This window comes from Diabrotica virgifera, chromosome 4 (assembly GCF_917563875.1).
Source record: "Diabrotica virgifera virgifera chromosome 4, PGI_DIABVI_V3a".
In the NCBI taxonomy this organism is placed as follows: domain Eukaryota; kingdom Metazoa; phylum Arthropoda; class Insecta; order Coleoptera; family Chrysomelidae; genus Diabrotica; species Diabrotica virgifera.
Genome location: NC_065446.1, coordinates 129,336,919 through 129,361,398, shown reverse-complemented (window position 1 = coordinate 129,361,398; position 24,480 = coordinate 129,336,919). Strand labels below are relative to the sequence as shown.

The 24,480-nt window shown below is 32.5% G+C and overlaps 1 protein-coding gene across 2 annotated transcripts in view; it reads right to left on the bottom strand.

Moving 5' to 3' along the window:
• Positions 1–24,480, bottom strand: part of LOC114329331 (sodium-dependent dopamine transporter) — a 333,781-nt gene that overhangs the window by 144,486 nt on the left and 164,815 nt on the right. For both annotated transcript variants that reach the window (XM_028278387.2, XM_028278388.2), the window contains exon 3: positions 11,511–11,645. In XM_028278387.2, coding sequence (XP_028134188.1) covers positions 11,511–11,645 — 135 coding nt within the window. The remainder of the gene's footprint in view (positions 1–11,510; positions 11,646–24,480) is intronic.

Below are 24,480 nucleotides of genomic sequence, written 5' to 3'. Positions count from 1 at the left end.
TTTTGTTCCAATTATTAGCGATAATTTCGTTGTTATGCGAGACAACGCTCGCCAACATGTTGCTAGGATAACAAAGCAATATCTTCAAGAGGATAGTATTTAAGTTCTCGATTGGCCAGCAGTCAGCTCAGAGCAAAACCCAATTGAGAATATTTGGGACTACCTAGAAAGACTCGTTGTCGTTGGTATAGATAACCTAGATGAACTGAGAAATGCTTTAACGGAAGAATAGGAAAATTTGGATTTGGAGTACATATTCCCTGATAAGAACCCTTCCACGGAGAATGAGGGACGTCATTAGAGCCAGAGATGCTAATACCAGATACTAAAATGTTCTTCTGAAGCTATTTTCTTGTGGCATTTTTATAATCAAGTATATTCAAATTGGAAATAAGCCACAATTTTACCTAAAAATGATTTTATTAACGTTTCGACGACCAAGTCGGGTGTCGTTGTCAAAATACAAAATAATACTAAATAAACAAAAATGTTGTTGCTTAGTAAAAAATTCTTCTAATAATTTATTTAATCTGACTCATTTATATCGGCAATTCAGACACGTATTATACATTTTAAAGTAGACGACTTTAAAATGATATTGCCAATATTGATGAGTTGCGTTCCTGGGACGACTTTACTAAAAGATATAGGCCTTGGGCCCGCATATACAATTATTATTTATGACCACACCGTTGAAACTTTTTGTACTTGTTATTTGGATGGAGTCGGACAAATTTTGAGCTTGGCGCATTATGGTAGTGGGGCGTTTGTCTGTCAAGCGGTGACGAAGTTGTCAATTTTATGCAAGAAAAAAATTTATTACCACATTGGTCATTCTATTTTAATCAATGGATTTTATCATATAAACAACGAAAACAATTTTGTCGGACAAAAATATTGGGGCATATGACGCGTCGGACACGCTAAATATGTCAAATTTATGAAAATAATAAATTTATTACCACATCGATAATTTTAACGGTATCTATCATAAAACCTTTTTACAATAATGTGGTAACCTTGTCGGACAATTTTCACGGGGCATATGCGCAGTCGGACGCGCCGAAGATGTCAATTTCCTGAAATTTTTTTATTTACAACCATTTTTCCGACAGCATTAGTAGGTTATAAGTAATTATATTCTTAATCAAAAAATCAAAGCGTCGGACAAAAATATTGGGGCAACTCGACAGTCGGACAAAAAATTTAATTTTTATTAGTAAAGTATACTTTCAAATTATGCTGGGTTCGTGCATCCCTTATCTTTACAACCATTTTTCCGACAAAAGTAGTAGGTTACAAGTAATTATATTCTTAAACAAAAAATGTAATTGTCTGACAAAAATGTTGGGGCAAACGAACAGAAAACTTAATTCCTTTAGGCTATCGACGAGGAGGTATTATCAAAAAAAAAATTTAAAACAGTGTTTCTCGGTTACTTTTGAATCGATTTAGCTGAAAATTGGTACACACACTAAGTAAAGCATTTAAAAGGATATGACGCAGATCGGAACCCAAAATTTTCTTAAAAAATTTTCCGACAAGAGGGAAAATTTTAGAAAAATTGTGATCTGATAATTTGTGTACATACTCCTTGAACAACGACAAACATCGTTCTGTATTTTTTTTCTCGAATTAAAAAAAAATTTTCAGCACATGTATCAGGTTATAAGTAGTTATATTTCAAATCAAAAAATCTAAGTGCCCGACATAAATAGTGGGGCACATCCAAAGTCGGACAAAAAATTTAATTTTTATTAATAAACTATACTTTTAAACTATTCTGGGTTCGTGCATCCCTTATCTTTACAACCATTTTTCCGACAAAAGTAGTAGGATACAAGTAATTATACTCTTAAACAAAAAACGTAATTGTCTGACAAAAATGTTGGGGCAAACGAACAGGAAACTTAATTCTTTTAGGCTATGGACGAGGAGGAATTATCCAAAAATATTTTAAAACAGATTTTTTCGGTTATTTTTGAATCGATTTAGCTGAAAATTGGTACACACACTAAGTAAAACATTTAAAAGGGTATGACGTAGCGCTGTACCCAAAATTTTCCCAAAAAAATTTCGGACAAGAGGGAAAATCTTAGAAAAATTGTGATCTGATATTTGCGTACATACTCCTTGAACAACGACAAACATCGTTCTGTAGTTTTTTTTTCTCGAAATAAAAAAAATTTCCGACACAAGTATCAGGTTATAAGTAGTTATATTCCAAATCAAAAATCTAAGTGTCCGACAAAAATATTGGGGCAACTCGACAGTCGGACAAAAAATTTATTTTTATTAGTAAAGTATACTTTCAAATTATGCTGGCTTCGTGCATCCCTTATCTTTACAACCATTTTTCCGACAAAAGTAGTAGGTTACAAGTAATTATATTCTTAAACAAAAAATATAATTGACTGACAAAAATGTTGGGGCAAACGAACAGAAAACTTAATTCCTTTAGGCTATCGACGAGGAGGTATTATCAAAAAAAAAAATTAAAACAGTGTTTCTCGGTTACTTTTGAATCGATTTAGCTGAAAATTGGTACACACACTAAGTAAAGCATTTAAAAGGGTATGACGCAGATCGGAACCCAAAATTTTCTTAAAAAATTTTCCGACAAGAGGGAAAATTTTAGAAAAATTTGGATCTGATAATTTGTGTACATACTCCTTGAACAACGACAAACATCGTTCTGTATTTTTTTTCTCGAATTAAAAAAAAATTTTCAGCACATGTATCAGGTTATAAGTAGTTATATTTCAAATCAAAAAATCTAAGTGCCCGACATAAATAGTGGGGCACATCCAAAGTCGGACAAAAAATTTAATTTTTATTAATAAACTATACTTTTAAACTATTCTGGGTTCGTGCATCCCTTATCTTTACAACCATTTTTCCGACAAAAGTAGTAGGATACAAGTAATTATACTCTTAAACAAAAAATGTGATTGTCTGACAAAAATGTTGGGGCAAACGAACAGGAAACTTAATTCTTTTAGGCTATGGACGAGGAGGTATTATCCAAAAATATTTTAAAACAGATTTTTTCGGTTATTTTTGAATCGATTTAGCTGAAAATTGGTACACACACTAAGTAAAACATTTAAAAGGGTATGACGTAGCGCTGTACCCAAAATTTTCCCAAAAAAATTTCGGACAAGAGGGAAAATTTTAGAAAAATTGTGATCTGATATTTGCGTACATACTCCTTGAACAACGACAAACATCGTTCTGTAGTTTTTTTTCTCGAAATAAAAAAAATTTCCGACACAAGTATCAGGTTATAAGTAGTTATATTCCAAATCAAAAAATCTAAGTGTCCGACAAAAATATTGGGGCAAATCCAAAGTCAGACAAAAAATTTAATTTTTATTGATAAACTATACTTTTAAAATATGCTGGGTTCGTGTATCCCTTATCTTAACAACCATTTTTCCGACAAAGCTAGTAAGTTACAAGTAATTATATTCTTAAACAAAAAATGTAATTTTTTGACAAAAATCTTGGGGCAAACGAACAGAAAACTTAATTCATTTAGGCTATCGACGAGAAAGTAATATTAAAAAATTTTAAAAGAGTTTTCTCGGTTATTTTTGAATCGATTTAGCTCAAAATTGGCACACACTAAGTAAAACATTTAAAAGGGTATGACGTAGAGCTGTACCCAAAATTTTCTTAAAAAATTTTCCGACAAGAGGGAAAATTTTTGAAAAATTGTGATCTGATATTTGCTTACATACTCCTTGAACAACGACAAACATCGTTCTGTAGTTTTTTTTCCCAATTAAAAAAAATTTCTGACACAAGTATCAGGTTATTATATTCTATATCAAAAAATCTAAGTGTCCGACAAAAATATTGGGTCAAATCCAAAGTCGGACAAAAAATTTAATTTTTATTAATAAACTGTCTTTTAAACCTTACTGGGTTCGTGCAACCCTTACCTTTAAAACCATTTTTCCGACAACATTAGTAGGTCATAAGTAATTATATTCTTAATCAAAAAATTAAAGTGTCGGACAAAAATATTGGGGCAACTCGACAGTCGGACAAAAAATTTATTTTTATTAGTAAAGTATACTTTCAAATTATGCTGGCTTCGTGCATCCCTTATCTTTAGAACCATTTTTCCGACAAAAGTAGTAGGTTACAAGTAATTATATTCTTAAACAAAAAATATAATTGTCTGACAAAAATGTTGGGGCAAACGAACAGAAAACTTAATTCTTTTAGGCTATCGACGAGGAGGTATTATCAAAAAAAATTTTTAAAACAGAGTTTCTCGGTTACTTTTGAATCGATTTAGCTGAAAATTGGTACACACACTAAGTAAAGCATTTAAAAGGGTATGACGTAGATCGGAACCAAAAATTTTCTTAAAAAATTTTCCGACAAGAGGGAAAATTTTAGAAAAATTGTGATCTGATAATTTGTGTACATACTCCTTGAACAACGACAAACATCGTTCTGTATTTTTTTCTCGAATTAAAAAAAAAAATTTTCAGCACATGTATCAGGTTATAAGTAGTTATATTCCAAATCAAAAAATCTAAGTGCCTGACATAAATAGTGGGGCACATCCAAAGTCGGACAAAAAATTTAATTTTTATTAATAAACTATACTAACTATTCTGGGTTCGTGCATCCCTTATCTTTACAACCATTTTCCGACAAAAGTAGAAGGATACAAGTAATTATACTCTTAAACAAAAAATGTAATTGTCTGACAAAAATGTTGGGGCAAACGAACAGGAAACTTAATTCTTTTAGGCTATGGACGAGGAGGTATTATCCAAAAATATTTTAAAACAGATTTTTTCGGTTATTTTTGAATCGATTTAGCTGAAAATTGGTACACACACTAAGTAAAACATTTAAAAGGGTATGACGTAGCGCTGTACCCAAAATTTTCCCAAAAAAATTTCGGACAAGAGGGAAAATTTTAGAAAAATTGTGATCTGATATTTGCGTACATACTCCTTGAACAACGACAAACATCGTTCTGTAGTTTTTTTTCTCGAAATAAAAAAAATTTCCGACACAAGTATCAGGTTATAAGTAGTTATATTCCAAATCAAAAATCTAAGTGTCCGACAAAAATATTGGGGCAACTCGACAGTCGGACAAAAAATTTATTTTTATTAGTAAAGTATACTCTCAAATTATGCTGGGTTCGTGCATCCCTTATCTTTACAACCATTTTTCCGACAAAAGTAGTAGGTTACAAGTAATTATATTCTTAAACAAAAAATGTAATTGTCTGACAAAAATGTTGGGGCAAACGAACAGAAAACTTAATTCTTTTAGGCTATCGACGAGGAGGTATTATCAAAAAAAAAATTTTAAAACAGTGTTTCTCGGTTACTTTTGAATCGATTTAGCTGAAAATTGGTACACACACTTAGTAAAGCATTTAAAAGGGTATGACGTAGATCGGAACCCAAAATTTTCTTAAAAAATTTTCCGACAAGAGGGAAAATTTTAGAAAAATTGTGATCTGATAATTTGTGTACATACTCCTTGAACAACGACAAACATCGTTCTGTAGTTTTTTTTCTCGAAATAAAAAAGAATTTCCGACACAAGTATCAGGTTATAAGTAGTTATATTCCATATCAAAAAATCTAAGTGTCCGACAAAAATATTGGGTCAAATCCAAAGTAGGACAAAAAATTTAATTTTTATTAATAAACTGTCTTTTGAACCTTACTGGGTTCGTGCAACCCTTACCTTTAAGACCATTTTTCCGACAACATTAGTAGGTTATAAGTAATTATATTCTTAATCAAAAAATCGAAGTGTCGGACAAAAATATTGGGGCAACTCGACAGTCGGACAAAAAATTTATTTTTATTAGTAAAGTATACTTTCAAATTATGCTGGGTTCGTGCATCCCTTATCTTTACAACCATTTTTCCGACAAAAGTAGTAGGTTACAAGTAATTATATTCTTAAACAAAAAATATAATTGTCTGACAAAAATGTTGTGGCAAAATAACAGAAATCTTAATTCTTTTAGGCTATCGACGAAGAGGTATTATCAAAAAAAAATTTAAAACAGTGTTTCTCGGTTACTTTTGAATCGATTTAGCTAAAAATTGGTACACACGCTAAGTACTACACTTAAAAGGGCATGACAAAGAATTGTACACAAAATTTTCCAAAAAGATTTTTCGACAAGAGGGAAAATTTCGGAAATTTTTTTTAAAATTTTAGAATGTTCTCTACAAGGCGGAACCCGACATCCGACGCCCTGAAGGGCACTAAGGATTATGAGAAAGAAGAAGAAGAAGGAATGTTCTCTACGTTACGTCCTTATAAATATTATAAGGTGTATTTCTACAAATTTTCAGTTTGATCTATGTAGAACTAACCGAGAAAAATTGTTTATAGTTCGCTTTGGTCTCCTTGATGCTTATTATTTTTTTATATCCCAGAGAACGGCTGTTCCCGTACATGTGACACTATATTATACAAGAAATTTTCGATTTTCTAAATGTGACTGAATTGAAAAAATTGGGCCAAATCTAATCTTAAAATATAGGAAAAGAGATATATGTCAACCATCCATTTTGGTCCAAGGGTGTGGATTTTACGTCCCATTTAGAGTCTGTTTTTCGTTCTCGTCCCCAAAACTCCCAAAAATTTAGAAAATTTAAGTCCGACTTTACAGCTTCCTTTAGTACTGAACATTACCTTTCCAAAGCATGTTTATACCTTTCCAAAGCATGTTTAATTTTGAAAATTCTTCTCTTCTTCTTCTTCTTCCTTTTATATAGACATTACTCTGTCTGTTTTTCAATGTGCCTCCAGTAAGTTGTCATTCCACCTTTTTCGTGGTCTTCCCACTGATCGTCTTCCTATTGGGGAACCTTCTGTGACCGTCCTTACTACTCTATTTGTTGTCATTCGGCTTATGTGGTCGTTCCATTCTACTCTTCTGCTTTTCACCCCATAGGCGTAACCAGGGGGTGGTTTTGGGGGTTATAACCCCCCTTTTGGATGTACTTTGAGCTCTATACGCTTAACACAATTATTATTCCATACCCCCAGAGACCTTCAAGTAGACGTAACTCCCCCTTAGGATCATCCTGGTTACACCTCTGTTTCACCCAGTTATTAATGTTGTCCACCTTGCATCTCCTTCATATATCTGCACTTCTAGCTCTATCCCACAGCGTCTTACCATCGATTTTTCGCAATGTTTTCATCTCTGCTGTTTCTATAGCATTCTTTTGTCCTTTCTGTATCAGGTTGTGTTTCTGCCGCGTATGTCATTATTGGTCTGATGACTCTTTTGTAAATTCTGCCTTTCACTTCTTTTCTGATGTTTTTATTTCTCTATATTGTTTCATTCAGGCAACCTGCGGCTCTGTTTGCTTTATTCACCTGATCTTCCACTTTTGTTTCGAGCTTTCCGTAGCTGCATAGTGTGATGCCTAGATATTTAAACTCCATGACTTGTTCTATTATTTGACCCTCCAGCTCTAATTTACACCTTATTAGATCTGCTGATATAACCATGCATTTAGTCTTTTTTAGGTAAATTTACATGTTAAATTTTCTAGCGGTTATATTAAATTCGTGCAGCAAACGTTGTAAATCATCTTCACTTTGAGAGATTAGTATTGCGTCGTCTGCACAGCAGATTATTTTAAGTGGTTTTTCTCCCATTTGGTATTCTTTTTTTGTTCTTACTTTTTTTATTATTTCGTCCATGATCAGGTTGAACAACAGAGGACTCAGGGAATCTCCCTGTCTTATCCCATTGTAATTTTGAAAATTGTATATACCATTCAAAAGTTACCGATCTCAGAAATTTTATTCAATTTCTATTTAAAAAGGGAAAAATGTTTTTTTCTCAAAGTTCGCATCACCCCGTGGAATATTCTAGCATCTATAAAATACTAAAATTAAAACCTAACTATAGCCTCATTCCTTCTCAACATTCAGTTTTTTCATTCATTCGTTTATGTTGGATAATAAAAAAGTTAAGGACTTTAATAACTAGCCATGTTTTTCATAGACAAAGTGTGTTTTTAAATGGCAAACTTTAAGGAGTAATTGTGCATGACAAAATAAAGTCAGTTTGCTTTACGAGAAAAACGTATGTCCACAAATGCATCGTTTCCGAGATAGGGGGTGTTGAAGTTTTTCTGACAAACTGACGATTTATTTATTGCTTTAAAACCAGTTGAGATATGCAAATGAAATTTGGTGGGTTTTAAGAGGTAGTTATTGCACATTTTTAACTACAGTTAAGAATTTAATATTCACCATTGGCGCGCATACGGGTAATATGAGCCGAAAAATACGTAATTTAATATGAAGCCAAAAATGTATAAAAATTAATTTTTTTTAAATTGTACCAAAACGCCCCATTATTTTTGTCCGACAAGTGATCCAATATGCATTACACATGTAAAAAAACAGTACAAAATAAAAATAACATCTGTGGTAATAAATAAAAAAATTTCAGGAGATTGACATTTTCGGCGGGTCCGACTGCGCATATGCCCCGTGAAAATTGTCCGACAAGGTTACCACATTATTGTAAAAAGGTTTTATGGTAGATACCGTTAAAATTATCCATGTGGTAATAAATTTATTATTTTCATAAATTTTAAGTTATTTTTCGGGTGTAACTTCAATGATATTATGCTAAAAATGATGGTGTATCGCATATTTAAAATGCGTTTATCTCGAAAACGGTTGAGTTTAGGAAGATGAAAGAAGTATACCTTTATTAAGTAAAACTAATAGGAAAATAAAAATTTTAATGTCAAAATTATACAGAGTGAGGGATAAAAAAAATTGAACGTAATAAATGAGTGCTGAAAGGCATATGTGGCGCCCTCTGGGCAATGCATAATTTTTGGTAAGGAATTTAGATTTCTAGACCCAAGAAACCCCCAAATATAAAATTTCATGTTGTTATCTCATACCTATCAGGAAATATTAAATAATAAATAAAAAAAAAGTTTAACTTTGACACCCTGTATCTCGGCTATTATAAACTTTGTACTAAGGTAAGTTAGCTTAAATCGGCCTATTTTAACCTCAGGAACCTGAGGTTAAGCTATGGCCCATTCTTTACCAAACACCCTGTATGCATAAAAATTACTTCTTCTTTTAATTGTACCAAAACGCCCCATTATTTTTGTCCGACAAGTGATCCAATATGCATTACACATGTAAAAGAACACTACAAAATAAAAATGACATCTGTGGTAATAAATAAAAAATTTTCAGGAAATTGACATCTTCGGTGCGTCCGACTGCGCATATGCCCCGTGAAAATTGTCCGACAAGGTTACCACATTATTGTAAAAAGGTTTTATGATAGATACCGTTAAAATTACCGATGTGGTAATAAATTTATTATTTTCATAAATTTGACATATTTAGCGTGTCCGACGCGTCATATGCCCCAATATTTTTGTCCGACAAAATTGTTTTCGTTGTTTATATGATAAAATCCATTGATTAAAATAGAATGACCAATGTGGTAATAAATTTTTTTCTTGCATAAAATTGACAACTTCGTCACCGCTTGACAGACAAACGCCCCACTACCATAATGCGCCAAGCTCAAAATTTGTCCGACTCCACCCAAATAACAAGTACAAAAAGTTTCAACGGTGTGGTCATAAATAATAATTGTATATGCGGGCCCAAGGCCTAATAGTTCATTCGATTACATGAAATCAATCCCAACTCAAGAATATCCGCCACAAAAAATCATAGCATGTGATCTGTCTTTAAAAAGACAACCAAATGCAACGGTGGCACTGAAATTCTCGCGTTAGAGATTCCATAGTAAATCACGAGGGAAAACCAGGAAAAACCTCATGATACTATCCCGACATCGTAAGTATTTGGGTTTACATTTAGTTTACTCTCAATACTAATACCAAATTCTGACTTGATATTTTAAATTTTAAATATTACTAAAATACTAAATATGTACTAACTCGATATGTTACTGATTTACTAATTGTGGTATTTTCTTTCTATTGACTTCCTCCTTTAATATGGGTAACCACATCCTACTGCATTCTACCGAGGAATTTGCGACACAATTGGTTTCATTTAGCATAATTAGAGCCGCTTCTTTGATTTTTCTCTTTTTACTATCTGCTTCTTTTAGGACTATACTTGAATCTCTCCACTGAACTCTATGTTCATTATCCCATGCGTGTTGACATATTTGAGATCTATCAAATTCTCTATTTTTTATATAAGACTGATGTTCATTTACTCTAACGTCTAATGGTCTTGACGTTTCACCTATATAAAATTGTTCGCATTCACAAGGTATTTTATAAATACAATTCTTTGTTCTTTCTTGTTCACTGTTAGGTTTAGTTTTAGATAGAATGGATCTCAATGTGTTTGTTGTTTTGAATGTTGTTGATATGTTGAATTTATTTCCTATTGTTTTAAGTTTCTCGGATAGTCCTTTTACATATGGTATTGATATTTTCCTCGTATTATTTCTTGTGAATGTTGTAGGATCCCGTTCTAAGTTGTTCTGTTCCATTCGATCCAATCTTGACAATTCCTTATTTATAAACGATATGGAATAATCATTTTTTAATAAAACAGATGTTAACAATTGTTTTTCTTCTAAAAATGAATTTTCGTTAGAACAAGTAATTTTGGCTCTATCATATAAGGATTTAATGATTCCCTTTTTAACGTTGATGTTATGATTTGATTTGTAATTGAAACGTTAATAAAATCATTTTTAGGTAAAATTGTGGCTTATTTCCCATTTGAATATACTTGATTACTAAAATGTTCAATTTGTCCTTAAGTTGCTTATTTCATAGATTTGTACATTTTTCATGGTTGTTAAATAATTGGTATTTTCATTTTTTGTTATATTCATTTTTTTGACTTGTTAGTCTTTGATTTTTCATTTTACTGGATTAAACCACTGTTAAATATTCCTACGTTTCATTTCCTGGCATTTCCAAAAAAAATTTGGGAGGTACTAATCTAAACTTCTAGACTTAATACATTTATGCCATACTTGTTGCAACGAGTATAAAAACGGACAGTCACGGAGTAAGCTGTCGATCGGACAGCTCAGTTTGACTAGCGGCTGACCGCACTTCACTTTGCCGTGATAAATGCGAGTTCAAGCCCCAGCCAGGTCAACAGAAAACAAGAAAGGCTAACACGTCAGTATAAAATTCTAATATGAATCTGACGCTTAGACTGGAATATGCGGGCGTCTGATCGGCCTATGAGGGAGCAGTACCGCAAGAGATAAGGGCTTGAGGCTCGGTGACACTCCCCCATAGACCCCTACCGGAAGGTAGACGACTTAGAAGAGCGTTGATGCCTAAATACCGGTGTATATATGTATATAAAAAATATATTTTTGGGAAGACCGTGAAATAACTTAGGTATTTATAGTGCTTGCCTACTAGTTAGAAAAATCAAGTGGATCTACAAACAATTTAATTTGTTTAATGTTAAAAAAACTTCTCTCTTACCTTTAAACAACGGACATAACCTTCCCCAACAAGTAATAGCTCCTTTTCGATTAAATTGTCCTAAAGCTAATTCCATATAAAATAACGGTATCCCCCCAATTACCAACATAATACAGTAAGGAACCAGGAATGCCCCTGAAAGAAAGAATAAGTATTTTGGTATTTTCTCAACATTCTAGCTACAAATATACAAATATGTGTTACATTAAATGTTTACGTTTGAGTCAAGTGCCATAATAAAATTTTGAAATTTTTTTTCTCTAATTTTACGAGAAACTATTTTAATAAAATACAAGTTAACCCTTTAGTTCTCTTCTCTCTCTCTCTCTCTCTCTCTCACTCTCTCTCACTCTCTCTCTCTCTCTCACTCTCTCTCTCGCTCTCTCTCTCGCTCTCTCTCTCTCTCTCTCTTCTCTCTCTCTCTCTCTCTCTCTCTCTCTATCTCTCTCTCATATTCAACGTTTCCCGAAATTGCAAATCCGTCAAGATTATTATTACATACCTACTTCTTTTTGCAAGATGTCGAAAAAACTTAGAAAAGTTAAGATGCGTGCCAATCTCATTTTGGTATTCTCATATCTCATTCGACAATTAGCGATCTTTCCACAGTTTTAATAATCAAGCCATACAATTTCTGGCCATTCGTCATACAATACAACATTTCTTCGTCGGATACAGCTGTTAGAGTTGTATAGTCTGCATAATATGTAGGGCTTAGGATCTGTCTAACTGCGATAGAGATGCCTAGGGCAATAGATTTCTAAAGTGCATAGCACCAGGTTCCTATACTTTCACGCAGAAAACTGCACACAACTTTGAAGCCGCTAGAAAGCTGTAAGTACCAATATCGTTGCATTTCGTTTGATGTTATTAATGGTGTAGTCAGCTTCCACAGAATAATCGATTGACTCATACGCACACAAAATATCGAAGGGGCTTGAAGCCTACATTAATGGCATAATTATATATAGTCCGTCCGCTATAACTTTTCCCATGCGATACGATTCATTTTCAATCAAATTAAGTCAAAACAGAAAGTGAAACGTACGCCGATGTGTGTAGTATATAGTATACAGTATACAAAATGTGCTTTCTGTTGTTTTCCGGGTTTGACTCCGCGTTGAATAATTTTGGTATAAATACAAAATGTATATACACATCGACGTTCGTTTCAATTTATGTTTTGACTTAATTTGATTGAAAATGAATTGTACCGCATGGGAAAAGTTATAGCGGACGGACTATATATTCAACATTTTGTTTACTATTCAGTGACCTAGGTAAATATTTGTATATTTAACCTTGGCCAGCATGACGTACAATAATTGTGAAATTTGCTTAGCTGAATTTTCCGAAAACGAAAAATATAAATTGCGTTGCCATGGAGATTGTAAATGGTATTTTTGTATGAAATGCTCTGGTCTTAACAAAAAAAAAAACAACGACAAAAAGTCTATTGACCCAAAAAAATTCCCATTTAATATTTTTTTGTACATTATGTGGCTTGCCTAGCCTCAGATATTTAAATGAAAAAATAAACAATTTATCAAAAAATCAAATACCACAAGAGAACTTTGACGCCTTAATTCAAGTTACTAAAAAACTAACTGATAATTTGCCTGTTTTAATCGAAACATGTTATGATTTGTTAACGAAAAATGACGGCAAATTAGACTACCTTACAAAAGAAATTGACGAGATCCATAAATTAAATAACCTGCTAAATCCTAAATATCTTTTAAAATCGATAAAGCAGATGGAATGAGATATCTTCAATATGTCGTCAGTTTTTTCGGCTGTTCCAATGACACAATTAAGATTCAAGTACAAGACTCAAATTCATCAGAGATAAAGTTGGGATTAGAAAGGCTCTCTTTAAACATAAGTGAAATATCTAATCAAATGAGTAAACTTACAAACAAACTACCTGCTATACCAACGAAGAAAGAGGTATCGAAGAGAAACATAGTGTATGCCACTTCAAGTACCCAAACTAAAGACACTCAACATTTCGAAGCTAGTCCAGTCGAAAAATCAAAAATGGCAGAAGTTAAATGTCACTTTGTCGTTATTAGCAACTTAACCCCAATTTACACAAGTAGTTCATTACATTAAAGAGAAGCTAGGGATCAAGGAATATATAAGATGTTATGCCCTCCTTAAAGATGCCAACACAGCAACTGGCTCCTCATTCAAAAAAGGTATAAAATCTAAAACACCTATTGACTTATTATTTAATAAAGAAATTTGGCCACCTGGTGTACACAATAAATGGTCTACAGAATTCCCATACTCTGAACCAACGACTTCATCTGAAGAAAATATGAATCCGAAGTACATCAGAAGCCCGGTTAGCTTGGAACATTCAATTACCATTTAAAGCAACGACAAAAATGAAGTTGAAAACACAAATATACTTAAAGACAAACAAACCATCACAATTTGCAAATCTAAAAATCCTTTCCGTTCCCATATTAATTTCATTAAGAAAGATGCTTCGGAACCATCCATAAATTTGGATCCTTTAATACCACCAAGAGTTAGATTAACCATATTGTTAATATGTTAATATTAATATGTTAGATTAACCATATTGGAATATTTTTTGGAATGTTGTTCACATAAGCTGTATGTTCTTATTTTGTTTAATTTTATGTAGTAATATTTGAAAACCAATTGGCAGCAATGAGGAATTACATAAATATGATTATATAAAAAAATGGGTCGTTGTTGTTGATAAAATATCAAAGTAGTAGTTGAAAAAATAAAAGCAGTTTTTATTCAAAGTCAAATCCTAGTTCTTTCTTAAATTAAAGCATATAAACGTTAATATGTTATGTGGCCCCAGATCATACTTACCTACTGCGTATATTGTGTAGTTTAAATTTGTTAATAGCTTAACGGTGTCTAGTCGGACAAACTTTGATGTATGGAAACACTGGAACAAGGGAAGTTTTAATTGTGGAACATGATTTTAATTGTGGAACTTGTCATCTTCATAAGTTTATGATTGGGAAAACTAGCAAGTTATTTTTAAGTTTACTTAACAGCAAACTTTATAAATATAATATATATATAAAAAAATGTTTGTCCGACAAATATGTTGGGCATTTTAATAAGTCCGACACGTAGAACATGTCAAATAAAAGGAATTATGTTGGTGATAAAATAGCAGTCTGATTTTTGCAAGAGAATTTAATAAAAGGGTAACAAATCAATGGGAAGTTCTATCCGCCATTATACATGGGACGTTTTCGGAATCTGACGTTCGAAACATGTAACCTGTTCCACAGTTAAAACTTCCCCTGTTCCAGTGTTCCCGTACATCAAAGTTTGTCCGACCAACAAAACCGTTAAGCTAGTAACATATTTTTAGCCTGCTATTAATGAACTTTTTTTGCTACGCGGGATCCAGGCTTATAATGTAATCTTTCATTCTGCGTTTAAATTCTTCAAAAATGTTTATTAGTTTTCTCAGGATTCGAAAAGAACGAACCCCTCGTATTATTTTCTCGGAAAATTGTTGCATAAAAAAAATTTAGCTTATGCTTCTTTTTACCGTGTTTTTCTTTATTCCTAATCTTTAATATACTTCAGCCAAGAGTATTCTCTTTAATCTGTTTCCAATGGGGTTTTTACTAATGACCACATTTTTATAATCTTCACTATATTGTGTTAAGTGTCTGGATCAGGTCTGTGTGTTTTTCTCGATCAACTGCTTTTTATTCTGATTGATAAAGCAAGAACATTGATACAAGCTTCAGATTTATGTTAAAAACAACAACTTTTATGATGAAATATCATTAAAAATTACGAGGCAGCAACAAAAAGCAAATGCCAGATAAAACACTTTTTCCTAAAACTTTATCGAATACTCAGCAATGACAGTTAAAAGGGTAAAACGAATGCCCTTTTTAAAATCCAAAATCAGGTTACTGAATTAACGTCAATTTTTTAACTTATTATACTGGAAAAAGATTTAACTTCAAGCTCTAAATTTGAAAGTTCATTTGAACTTTTTTATAAAGTAATTAAAAACTCATATGTACGTAGAGGCTTCTTTCTATAACGAATAATGATCAAAAAGAAATTTTGTATTACATTTTTTTGACGAAGTACGTAGTTGTTAAAATAATTACAAAAATGTCCATAAGAATTAAAGAAAAGTTGCTAATACATTAACATGGACGTTATATTTTATACGAAGCGAATTATAAGTATTTTTTTATATTTCAAATACATTGATTATATTAAGTTACTCAACGTATGAATTTATGAGACTACGACAGACCCTTAAACTACGACTTTTCAGAATTGACGATTCTACGTAATACTGTAATTCAGGAATAATCTTAATCGGCAGAAGGACCAAACAAATGATCTCCCATAGGAAAGTGTCTTCGCGCCGATTTTATACAACATACACACCGACAGTCAATCCATAATTCAACAAACAAAACCATTTATTTAAGCTGATAATACAGCTGTGGCAGCTTAGAAAAGAACCTTCAATGAAGTCGAAGAAAATCAAATATTCTAGAAGAATTAGAACTGTAGTCTATGACGCAAATCAACTGAAATCTAATCCCACAAAAGCACTGGTGTGAGGATTCGACCTTAGTAACAAAGATGTTCAAAGGGCGCTGGAGGTGAAATGACTTGACTAGATGACAGTATAAAGAGGGACAGTAGAACCACTCTCTGAAAAATTGGAAGTAAAATCTGTAGTCGCGCATGGCGACCGCGCAATGTTCTTAGTCGCTTTTGCCCCACTCTCGCATTGCTAGTCGCATAGAAACGTACAGGTTTTAATAGGGAAAACATGGGGATAACCCGCATCTACCAACTGGTGAATTATCAATTGCGTACTGCCGGCATTACTTCTTGAGATCAAAGTGCCGACAGAGAAGTGGTTTTACTGCTGGAACACAAGGCGGCGCCAAAATACCTTGACATGTGTCTAGATTGAACTCTCTCTTATTAATATCACTGTCAAGATGTCACGAAAAAAGTCAGCGCAATAAAATATTATCCACAACTAACTAATACAAAACGGGGGATTACAACCACACACTCTCTCCGCACCTCTTAGCATTATGCTTTGCCGTCACGGAATTTGGAGCACCAGTGTAGAAAAACTCTGTTTTCTCTAAAAACGTCAACAAACCAACATTTATCTAAGAGCTCTACTCCATTGTGGAATCGCTCCACCATCGATCAGAAGACAGGTTACGTCAGAGATGGAACGAAAGGAGCAGAACACGGATCAAAGACACCCCTTGTATCACCACCAAAATCAGCCAAGCGGACTAAGTTCTCGGAAAAGCTTTCTAAAAAAAATCGCTTGATACGCGCCAAATAAACCTATGGTAAGCGTCAGCTACCACAACACATTTTGCTTATTTAGTGGCTTCTGGACACAAATTGCCTTACCCGACATGGAGAGCGCTAAAAAAACTAAGAATTGGTATCTGACTTTGTACTAATAACATGAGGATGGGGACATTAGGAGGCTCATATTTTCGACTGTGGCGTGGTGCAGATTAGCTACCCCCTACTAATACGTACAAACATAAGAAAGACCTGCACAGATGAAGATCTAACTTTAGCAAATATGTAACAGGGCCAATTAATAAAGGATTTAATTTGTTATTGTTCCTTAAAAAAAAAGTTGGAGGTTTAAGACAGGCTTGGCACCCCATAGTGGGGCCATCCAAAAATCCCACAACGCAACTTCTTCTTCTATCTTCTAGAACGTAGAAGATGCTCCCTGGTTATCAGTATGCTCACCGGCCACTGTAGATTCCGGCGCACCTTCATCTGCTTGGATTAGCGGATGGTCCACGGCGCCTTCTATGTGACAAGGATGAATACACCTCACATATCCTCTGGAAGTGCATAGCATTGTCCTATCAGATGTGGCAGATCCCGGGACCAGCCTTTATGCAGCGAGCCTGTGAGGGAGTTGCCTTTGAAGAGACTTGAGGCTTTCTGTAAGGCCATAATCTCCGAAGACCAGGTTCTTATGGACCTCTAGTATAGGTATCTCTAAAAAATATTTAATTTAAGGGGAAGGGCGTAAAATGTAGCCTGTCAAAATTTTCAATGTGTTTTAAATGCATTCGCTTTTGTCGAATCCTGAGAAAACTAATAAATATTTTTTAAAACTTTAAACGCAGAATGTAAGATTACGTTATTACTGAGGGGTGAAAGTCAGCGAAAACGTCTATAATGTTTATTTTAATAAGTTGCAGGGGTGAAAATAAAAAAACTTTAATTTGATTTCTAATTGCAAATATTTCATTCAAAAGAAACTTTTTGTTTATTCTTAGGAACTTTGGGCCATCGGTAATAATATAATCTTTCATTCTGCTTTTAAAACATATGAGAGAAAATAACGAAGTATTACCAAAAAGTCAGTTTGGTTTTAGAAAAGGTAAATCCGCACAAGATAGCCTCTGCCGCTTTTTAATAGATATTTATAGTTCCTTTACTTATAAGAAAGCAGTTAGTGCTTTGTTATTAGATATAAAAGGGGCTTACGACAACGTTAATCTTACTATACGCGAAAATTTTGGAAATAGGAATACCTGAGATTGTAACACGGAACATCATTAACTTATACATTAATCAAGCAGTTCATGTTAGATTAAATACTAGAGATAAATCTAACTCCCGCTACACATATTTGGGACTACCACATGGTAGCATCTTATGCCCTATATTATATATATATATATATATATATATATATATATATATATATATATATAAACTATATACTGCTGACTTAGAGACTAAACTTCCTCAACACATAAAAATCCTACAGTACGCTGATGATTTTGCGATATGTAGAAAATAAGTCAATAGATAGATGTATTGATTACCTTAAATTAGCATTGAATATTATAAAAAAATGGGCGACCAATAATAACTTAACAATCTCAGAGAGTAAATCATCCATTATTAACTTTATCAGAAAACGATATTTTCCTCAAATTGATAATAATTTGATAATAATAGTATTCCTTGTAAAACTTTAATAAAATTTCTTGGCGTATTTTTAGACTCCAAATTAAATTGGAAAGAACACACAAATTACATATTACGAAGAACGGAAAATGCAATGAATATCATGAACACTGTAAGTGTCAGTAACTGGGAAGCTGGACCAACCATATCAATATTACTATACAGAAATTTGATAAGATCGATCCTAGATTATGGATCTATTTTTTATGGCTCAGCATAAAAAAATCGAGAGGGTCAAAAATAAAGGAATTAGGTTATGCACTAGTTATCTTCGTAGCACACTTATATTGGTCATGGAATGTGAGCTTAATGAACCTCCAATTTCATTAGGCAGGGAATACATAAGTGAGAAATTTATATTTAAAGTGGCCGTTAACGATAAACTGCTATGAAATAAAATTGTTCATCTAACCACCTCATACCTAACTCATTATTACTGGGAAAAAAAGAAACTGCTTTTAGGTGTGGAAAGCTCTCTCATCGTTTCCAATTCCATTGGTGACATACACCAAATAGAACAAAGCTCGTCTCGAAAATTAAATTATAAAGATTATTTATCTCCAGTTAACTGCCATTTAAGTAATATTCGTGCGACATACTTCCTTACTAAAATAGACCACCTTCAGTGTGAACAAAACAACTGGGGGTGTTATCAGAAATTATATACCGATGGTTCAAAAATGGGAGGAAAAGTTGGATATGCTATATAGGTCTGGATCCCGCGTATGAAAAAAAAGTTGATTAATAGCAAGCTGAAAATTTGTTAATAGCTTAAGGGTGTCTAGTCGGATAAACTTTGATATATGGGAACACTGGAACAGGGGCAGTTTTAATTGTGGAACAGGTTAAGGATTTGGAACGGTCAGACCACGAAAACGGCACATTTATTTTGTCCGACAGAATAGACTTAAACTCTCCGAACAAAGATTAAACTCTCATGCAAAAATTAGACTGCTATTTATCACCTGTCATAATTCCTGTCATTTGACATATTCTACATGTTCCACTCATTAAAACGCCCATTTGGTGATAAAGAGCAGTCTGATTTTTGCATGAGAGTTCAATCTCTGTTCGGAGGTCGGACAAAATAAATGTGTCGTTTTCGTGGTCTGACCGTTCCAAATTTTTAACCTGTTCCACAATTAAAACTGCCCCTGTTCCAGTGTTCCCATATATAAAAGTTTATCCGACTAGACACCCTTAAGCTATTGACAAATTTTCAGCTTGCTATTAATCAACTTTTTTTTCATACGCGGGATCCAGACCTAATATATTACCCACAAAAAAGTATAAAAATAAACAACAGATTACCTGATAAAATGACAATTTTCACAGCTGATCTCATTGCAATCAAAGAAGCATAATATAAAATATGTATTAACCTTCGGATGACGAAGGGTGGTAAATTTGGACACCAGCGTATGTTTTTATTTAATAAATTCAAAAGTATTTTCAATTTTTAACTCATTATTTTTTATTTGACTTTAATATTATTCTAGATATTCTCATATTTTCAAATCAAAAAATTCCCTATAGTGCGGCAGATTCTTGCAAATATTTATAAGAATTGCACATTTAATGATACAAGCATATAAATTGGCCCACATATACTGCACATATAAAGGTTCAAATTTAGATATGAGGCCATCTCAGATTTTGCCTTTTACAAAAATGGCGGACATTCAAAATGGGCGACTATACATATGTGACTAATAGCACGATATCTTTTGAATGAAAAGTCCGATTTCAACCAAATTTGGTACATAGGTTCTTTTTGTGATTTACAAGGTCTATGTCGTGAACTGGAAGAATCGGTTTACCAGAAGTTGTGTTTTTCCTGGTTTTTCATGTAAAACTATTTTATATTATGTAAATAATTTATTTTCAATTTTTTTACCCTGTATATATTAATTTTTCATAATGGTAATACCACCATTGAAAAGAGCGTAAGAATATGTTTTAGAAAATATTTTGAACTTTACTTTTTAGTTATGTTAATTACCATTTAATAAATGCATAACGTATCTTCACATGTACCTTTGTGTGGCAGATTCGTGCAAATATTATAAGAATTATTGTGAATTTAACGGTAGAAGCATATAATTTGGACCACATATACTACACATATAAAAGTTCAAATTCAGATATGAGGCCATCTCAGATTTTGCCTCTTACAAAAATGTTGAGTATTAAAAATGGCGGCTATACATATGTGAGTAATAGCACGATAGCTTTTGAACGAAAAGTGCGATTTCAGCCAAATTTGTCATCAAGGTTGTTTTTTGGATGAATAAGATCGAGGTTTTGAACCGGAAGAATCGGTTCACCAGAAGTTGTGTTTTTACTGTTTTTTTTTTATGTAAAAATCTGTTGTTTTTTTCAATTCTTTCACCCTGTATATATTAATTTTTCAAAAAGTTAATACCGCCATTGAAAAGAGTGTAAACATAATTTTTACGAGAGATTTTGAACTTTTTAGTTATGTTAGTTACAATTTAATAAATGCATAACGTATCTTCAGATGTACCTGTGTGCGTCAGATTCATTTTGAATGCCCGCCATTTTTGTAAAAGATAAAATCTGAGATGGCCTCATATCTAAATTTGAATCTTTGTATGTGTAGTGTGTGTGGTTCAAATTATATGATATAACCATTAAATGCACAATAATTCTTATATTATTTGTACGAATCTGCCGCACATAGGTTTAGAGGTACATGTGAAGATACATTATGCATTTATTAATTGGTAATTAACGTAACTAAAGAGTTCAAAATATTGCCTAAAAATATTTTACGCTCTTTTCAACGCCGGTATTAACTTTTTGAAAAATTAATATATACAGGGTGAAAGAGTTATTAGAAAAACAACATGTTTTTACATAAAAATCAGGAAAAACACAACTTCTGGTAAATAGATTCTTCCGGTTCAAGACTTTGGTCTTACACATCAAAAGAAGAACCTATATACCAAATTTGGTTCAAATCGGACTTTTCGTTCAAAAGTTATCGTGCTATTAGTCACATATGTATAGTCGCCATTTTGAATGCCCGCCATTTTTGTAAAAAGTAAAATCTGAGATGGCCTTTTATCTAAATTTGAACCTTGATGTGTGTAGTATATGTGGTCCGAATTATATGCTTCTACGATTAAATTCACAATAATTCTTATAATATTTGTACGAATCTGTCACACATAGGTACATGTGAAGATACATTATGCATTTATTAAATGGTAATTAACATAACTAAAATTTTCAAAATATTTTCTACAAAATAATTTTATGCTCTATTCATTTGCGGTATTACCTTTTTGAAAAATTAATATATACAGAGGGAAAAAATTGAAAAAAAACATATTTTTTACATAAACAACCAGTAAAAACACAACTTCTGGTAAACCAATTCTTCTGGTTCACCACATCCATCTTGTAAATCAAAAAAAGAACCTATATACCAAATTTGGTTGAAATCTGAAGTCTCGTTCAAAAGTTATCGTGCTATTAGTCACATATGTATAGTCGCATTTTGAATCCCCGCCATTTTTGTAAAAGGTAAAATCTGAGATGGCCTCATATCTAAATTTGAACCTTTATATGTGTAGTATATGTGGTCTAAATTATATGCTTGTATCATTAAATGTGCAATTGTATCACATATCGGCCGCACTACTATATTTTACGAATAAAAAATATATTCTGAAGTTGATGTTTAGTAAAATACCGTCTATTATGTGGAATTCCAAGTAGTTTTACACTGCGCGTTATCAAAATCTATTTTTAGACTGTGATGCCTGTTATGTACGAATCATGACATTCCTGTCTGCTACAGTTAGTCATTATTATTATTTTCTGGCGTGTATTATTAAAGTTTCTTAGTATTTTGTGTACATATAAGATATGGCTTGCAAATATCTTACTGAGGCTGAGTTACAGGAAATTGTTACTGCTAGCGATTTTTATGATGATATAGAAGATGAAATAGTATCAGAAAACGAGGATGTATTGTTAGATGAAGAATTAAATGCTGAAAACATTAATTCCAGGTAATCTTTGACCTGGGGTCATTTTTACCCCCGTTGGTCATCAGAGTAACAAAAAAAGGTTGGTCATCGGAAAGTTAATAAAAAAGAACTCAATTATGATATATTTACAGACTGCCAAAGGATTGTAAAGAAACTGAAATATAATAAATAAATTTAATTTTGCAAGAAATTATACCATCAGTGACATCATAGCAACGAACAGTAAAGGTTTGAAATCGGGCAAAAATATAATATTGTGCTGGATAAAAGCACACATTGGTATAAAAAACAACGAAATAGTAGATGATCTGGCTAAAAAAGTAATAATGAAGGAATCCTTTCTGCAAGCCTATCAACTTCCTATGGGAGACTTAATTTCTATTAGCAGGTCTATCAAACGGATGAAATGGCAGTAACAATACAACAATTCAGACAAAGGAAAGTATTACAAAAAAATCCAGCCTACACTTCCCATCAAGACATGGTTTAATCAAGTTTCCAACAGAGACTTTACCAAAACTATTTGTCGAATAAGAAGCAATCATTGTCTGACTCCAGTCTACAAAAGAGAAATAGGACTTGTAGATAATGATGAATGTTAATGTGGAGAGAGCTAATGTACAACATACGCTGTTAGAATGTCCTTTACATTTTATTGAAATATCAAATTTCGATACCAATCTAGTTCAAGTTAATGTAGAATTTCCTTTTAATCTTATATACCTTTTACAGTCAAACAATCTAGATGTTTATAAAATTTTATACAACCATGTTAATTGTTTAAAATTAAAGCTCTGATAAAAATAAAAAAAATATTAAAATAAAATAAAAAGTTACTAAGAAGCTCCAAACCTCTGTGTTGAATCGGGTTTAGGTCTTAGCGTAGTAAAAAAATATACAAAAAATACATCAAAAACAAAAAGACTAAATAAACAAAAAAATATAATAAAAAAATATAATAAAAAAATAGTTGTTAAAAAATATAATTTTATATTTATAAGTATTTTTATTAATAAAATATGTATATATAACATATATATAAATAACACAACAACGTTAAACATTTAAAGGGTTTTTTCCATAACATTTTGGTGGCTCAGGCATGCTACACTCGCGATCATAAAAAGCGGGTCACTCGATGAGTTATTCAAGTTAGATGTCTCGAATTTTCTAAACCTGTTGTCCGATTTGAGTGATTTTTTTAGTATGTTATATCCTTAGTCTTTAACAATATCGCCATAATAATATTGTTGCTAGACAGGTAAATTGTCATTGGATACCGGGTGTAAAAATCATACTGTGTATATTCCTCAAAGTTCGAAACACCCCGTGGAATGTTTTAGCATAGATAAAATATTGAAATTAAAACTCGATTGTAGCCTTAGACTTTCTTAACATTTTCTTTTTTGATTTATTTGTTTATGTTGGATAATAAAAAAGTTAGCCACCTTAACAACTAACCATGTTCTTCATCAATACAGGATGTTTCTAAATAAGTGCGACAAACTTTAAGTGGTAATTCTCTATGAAAAAATAATGACAGTTTGCTTTATAAACATATGTCCGCAAATGCTTCGTTTCCGACATACGGGATATTGAAATTTTTCTTACAAACTGACGATTTATTTATTGCTCTAAAACCAATAGAGATATGCAAATTAAATTTGGTAGGTTCTAAGAGGCAGTTATTGTGGATTTTTTGACATACAATTAATAATTCTACATTCACCATTGGCGTGCATACGGTTATAAACATTTTAGATACATCCCGTATGCACGCCAATGGTGAATATAAAATTCTTAATTGTATGTCAAAAAATGCGCTATAACTACCTCTTTCTATCTACCAAATTTCATTTGCATATCTCAACCGGTTTTAGAGCAATAAATAAATCGTCAGTTTGTAAGAAAAAATT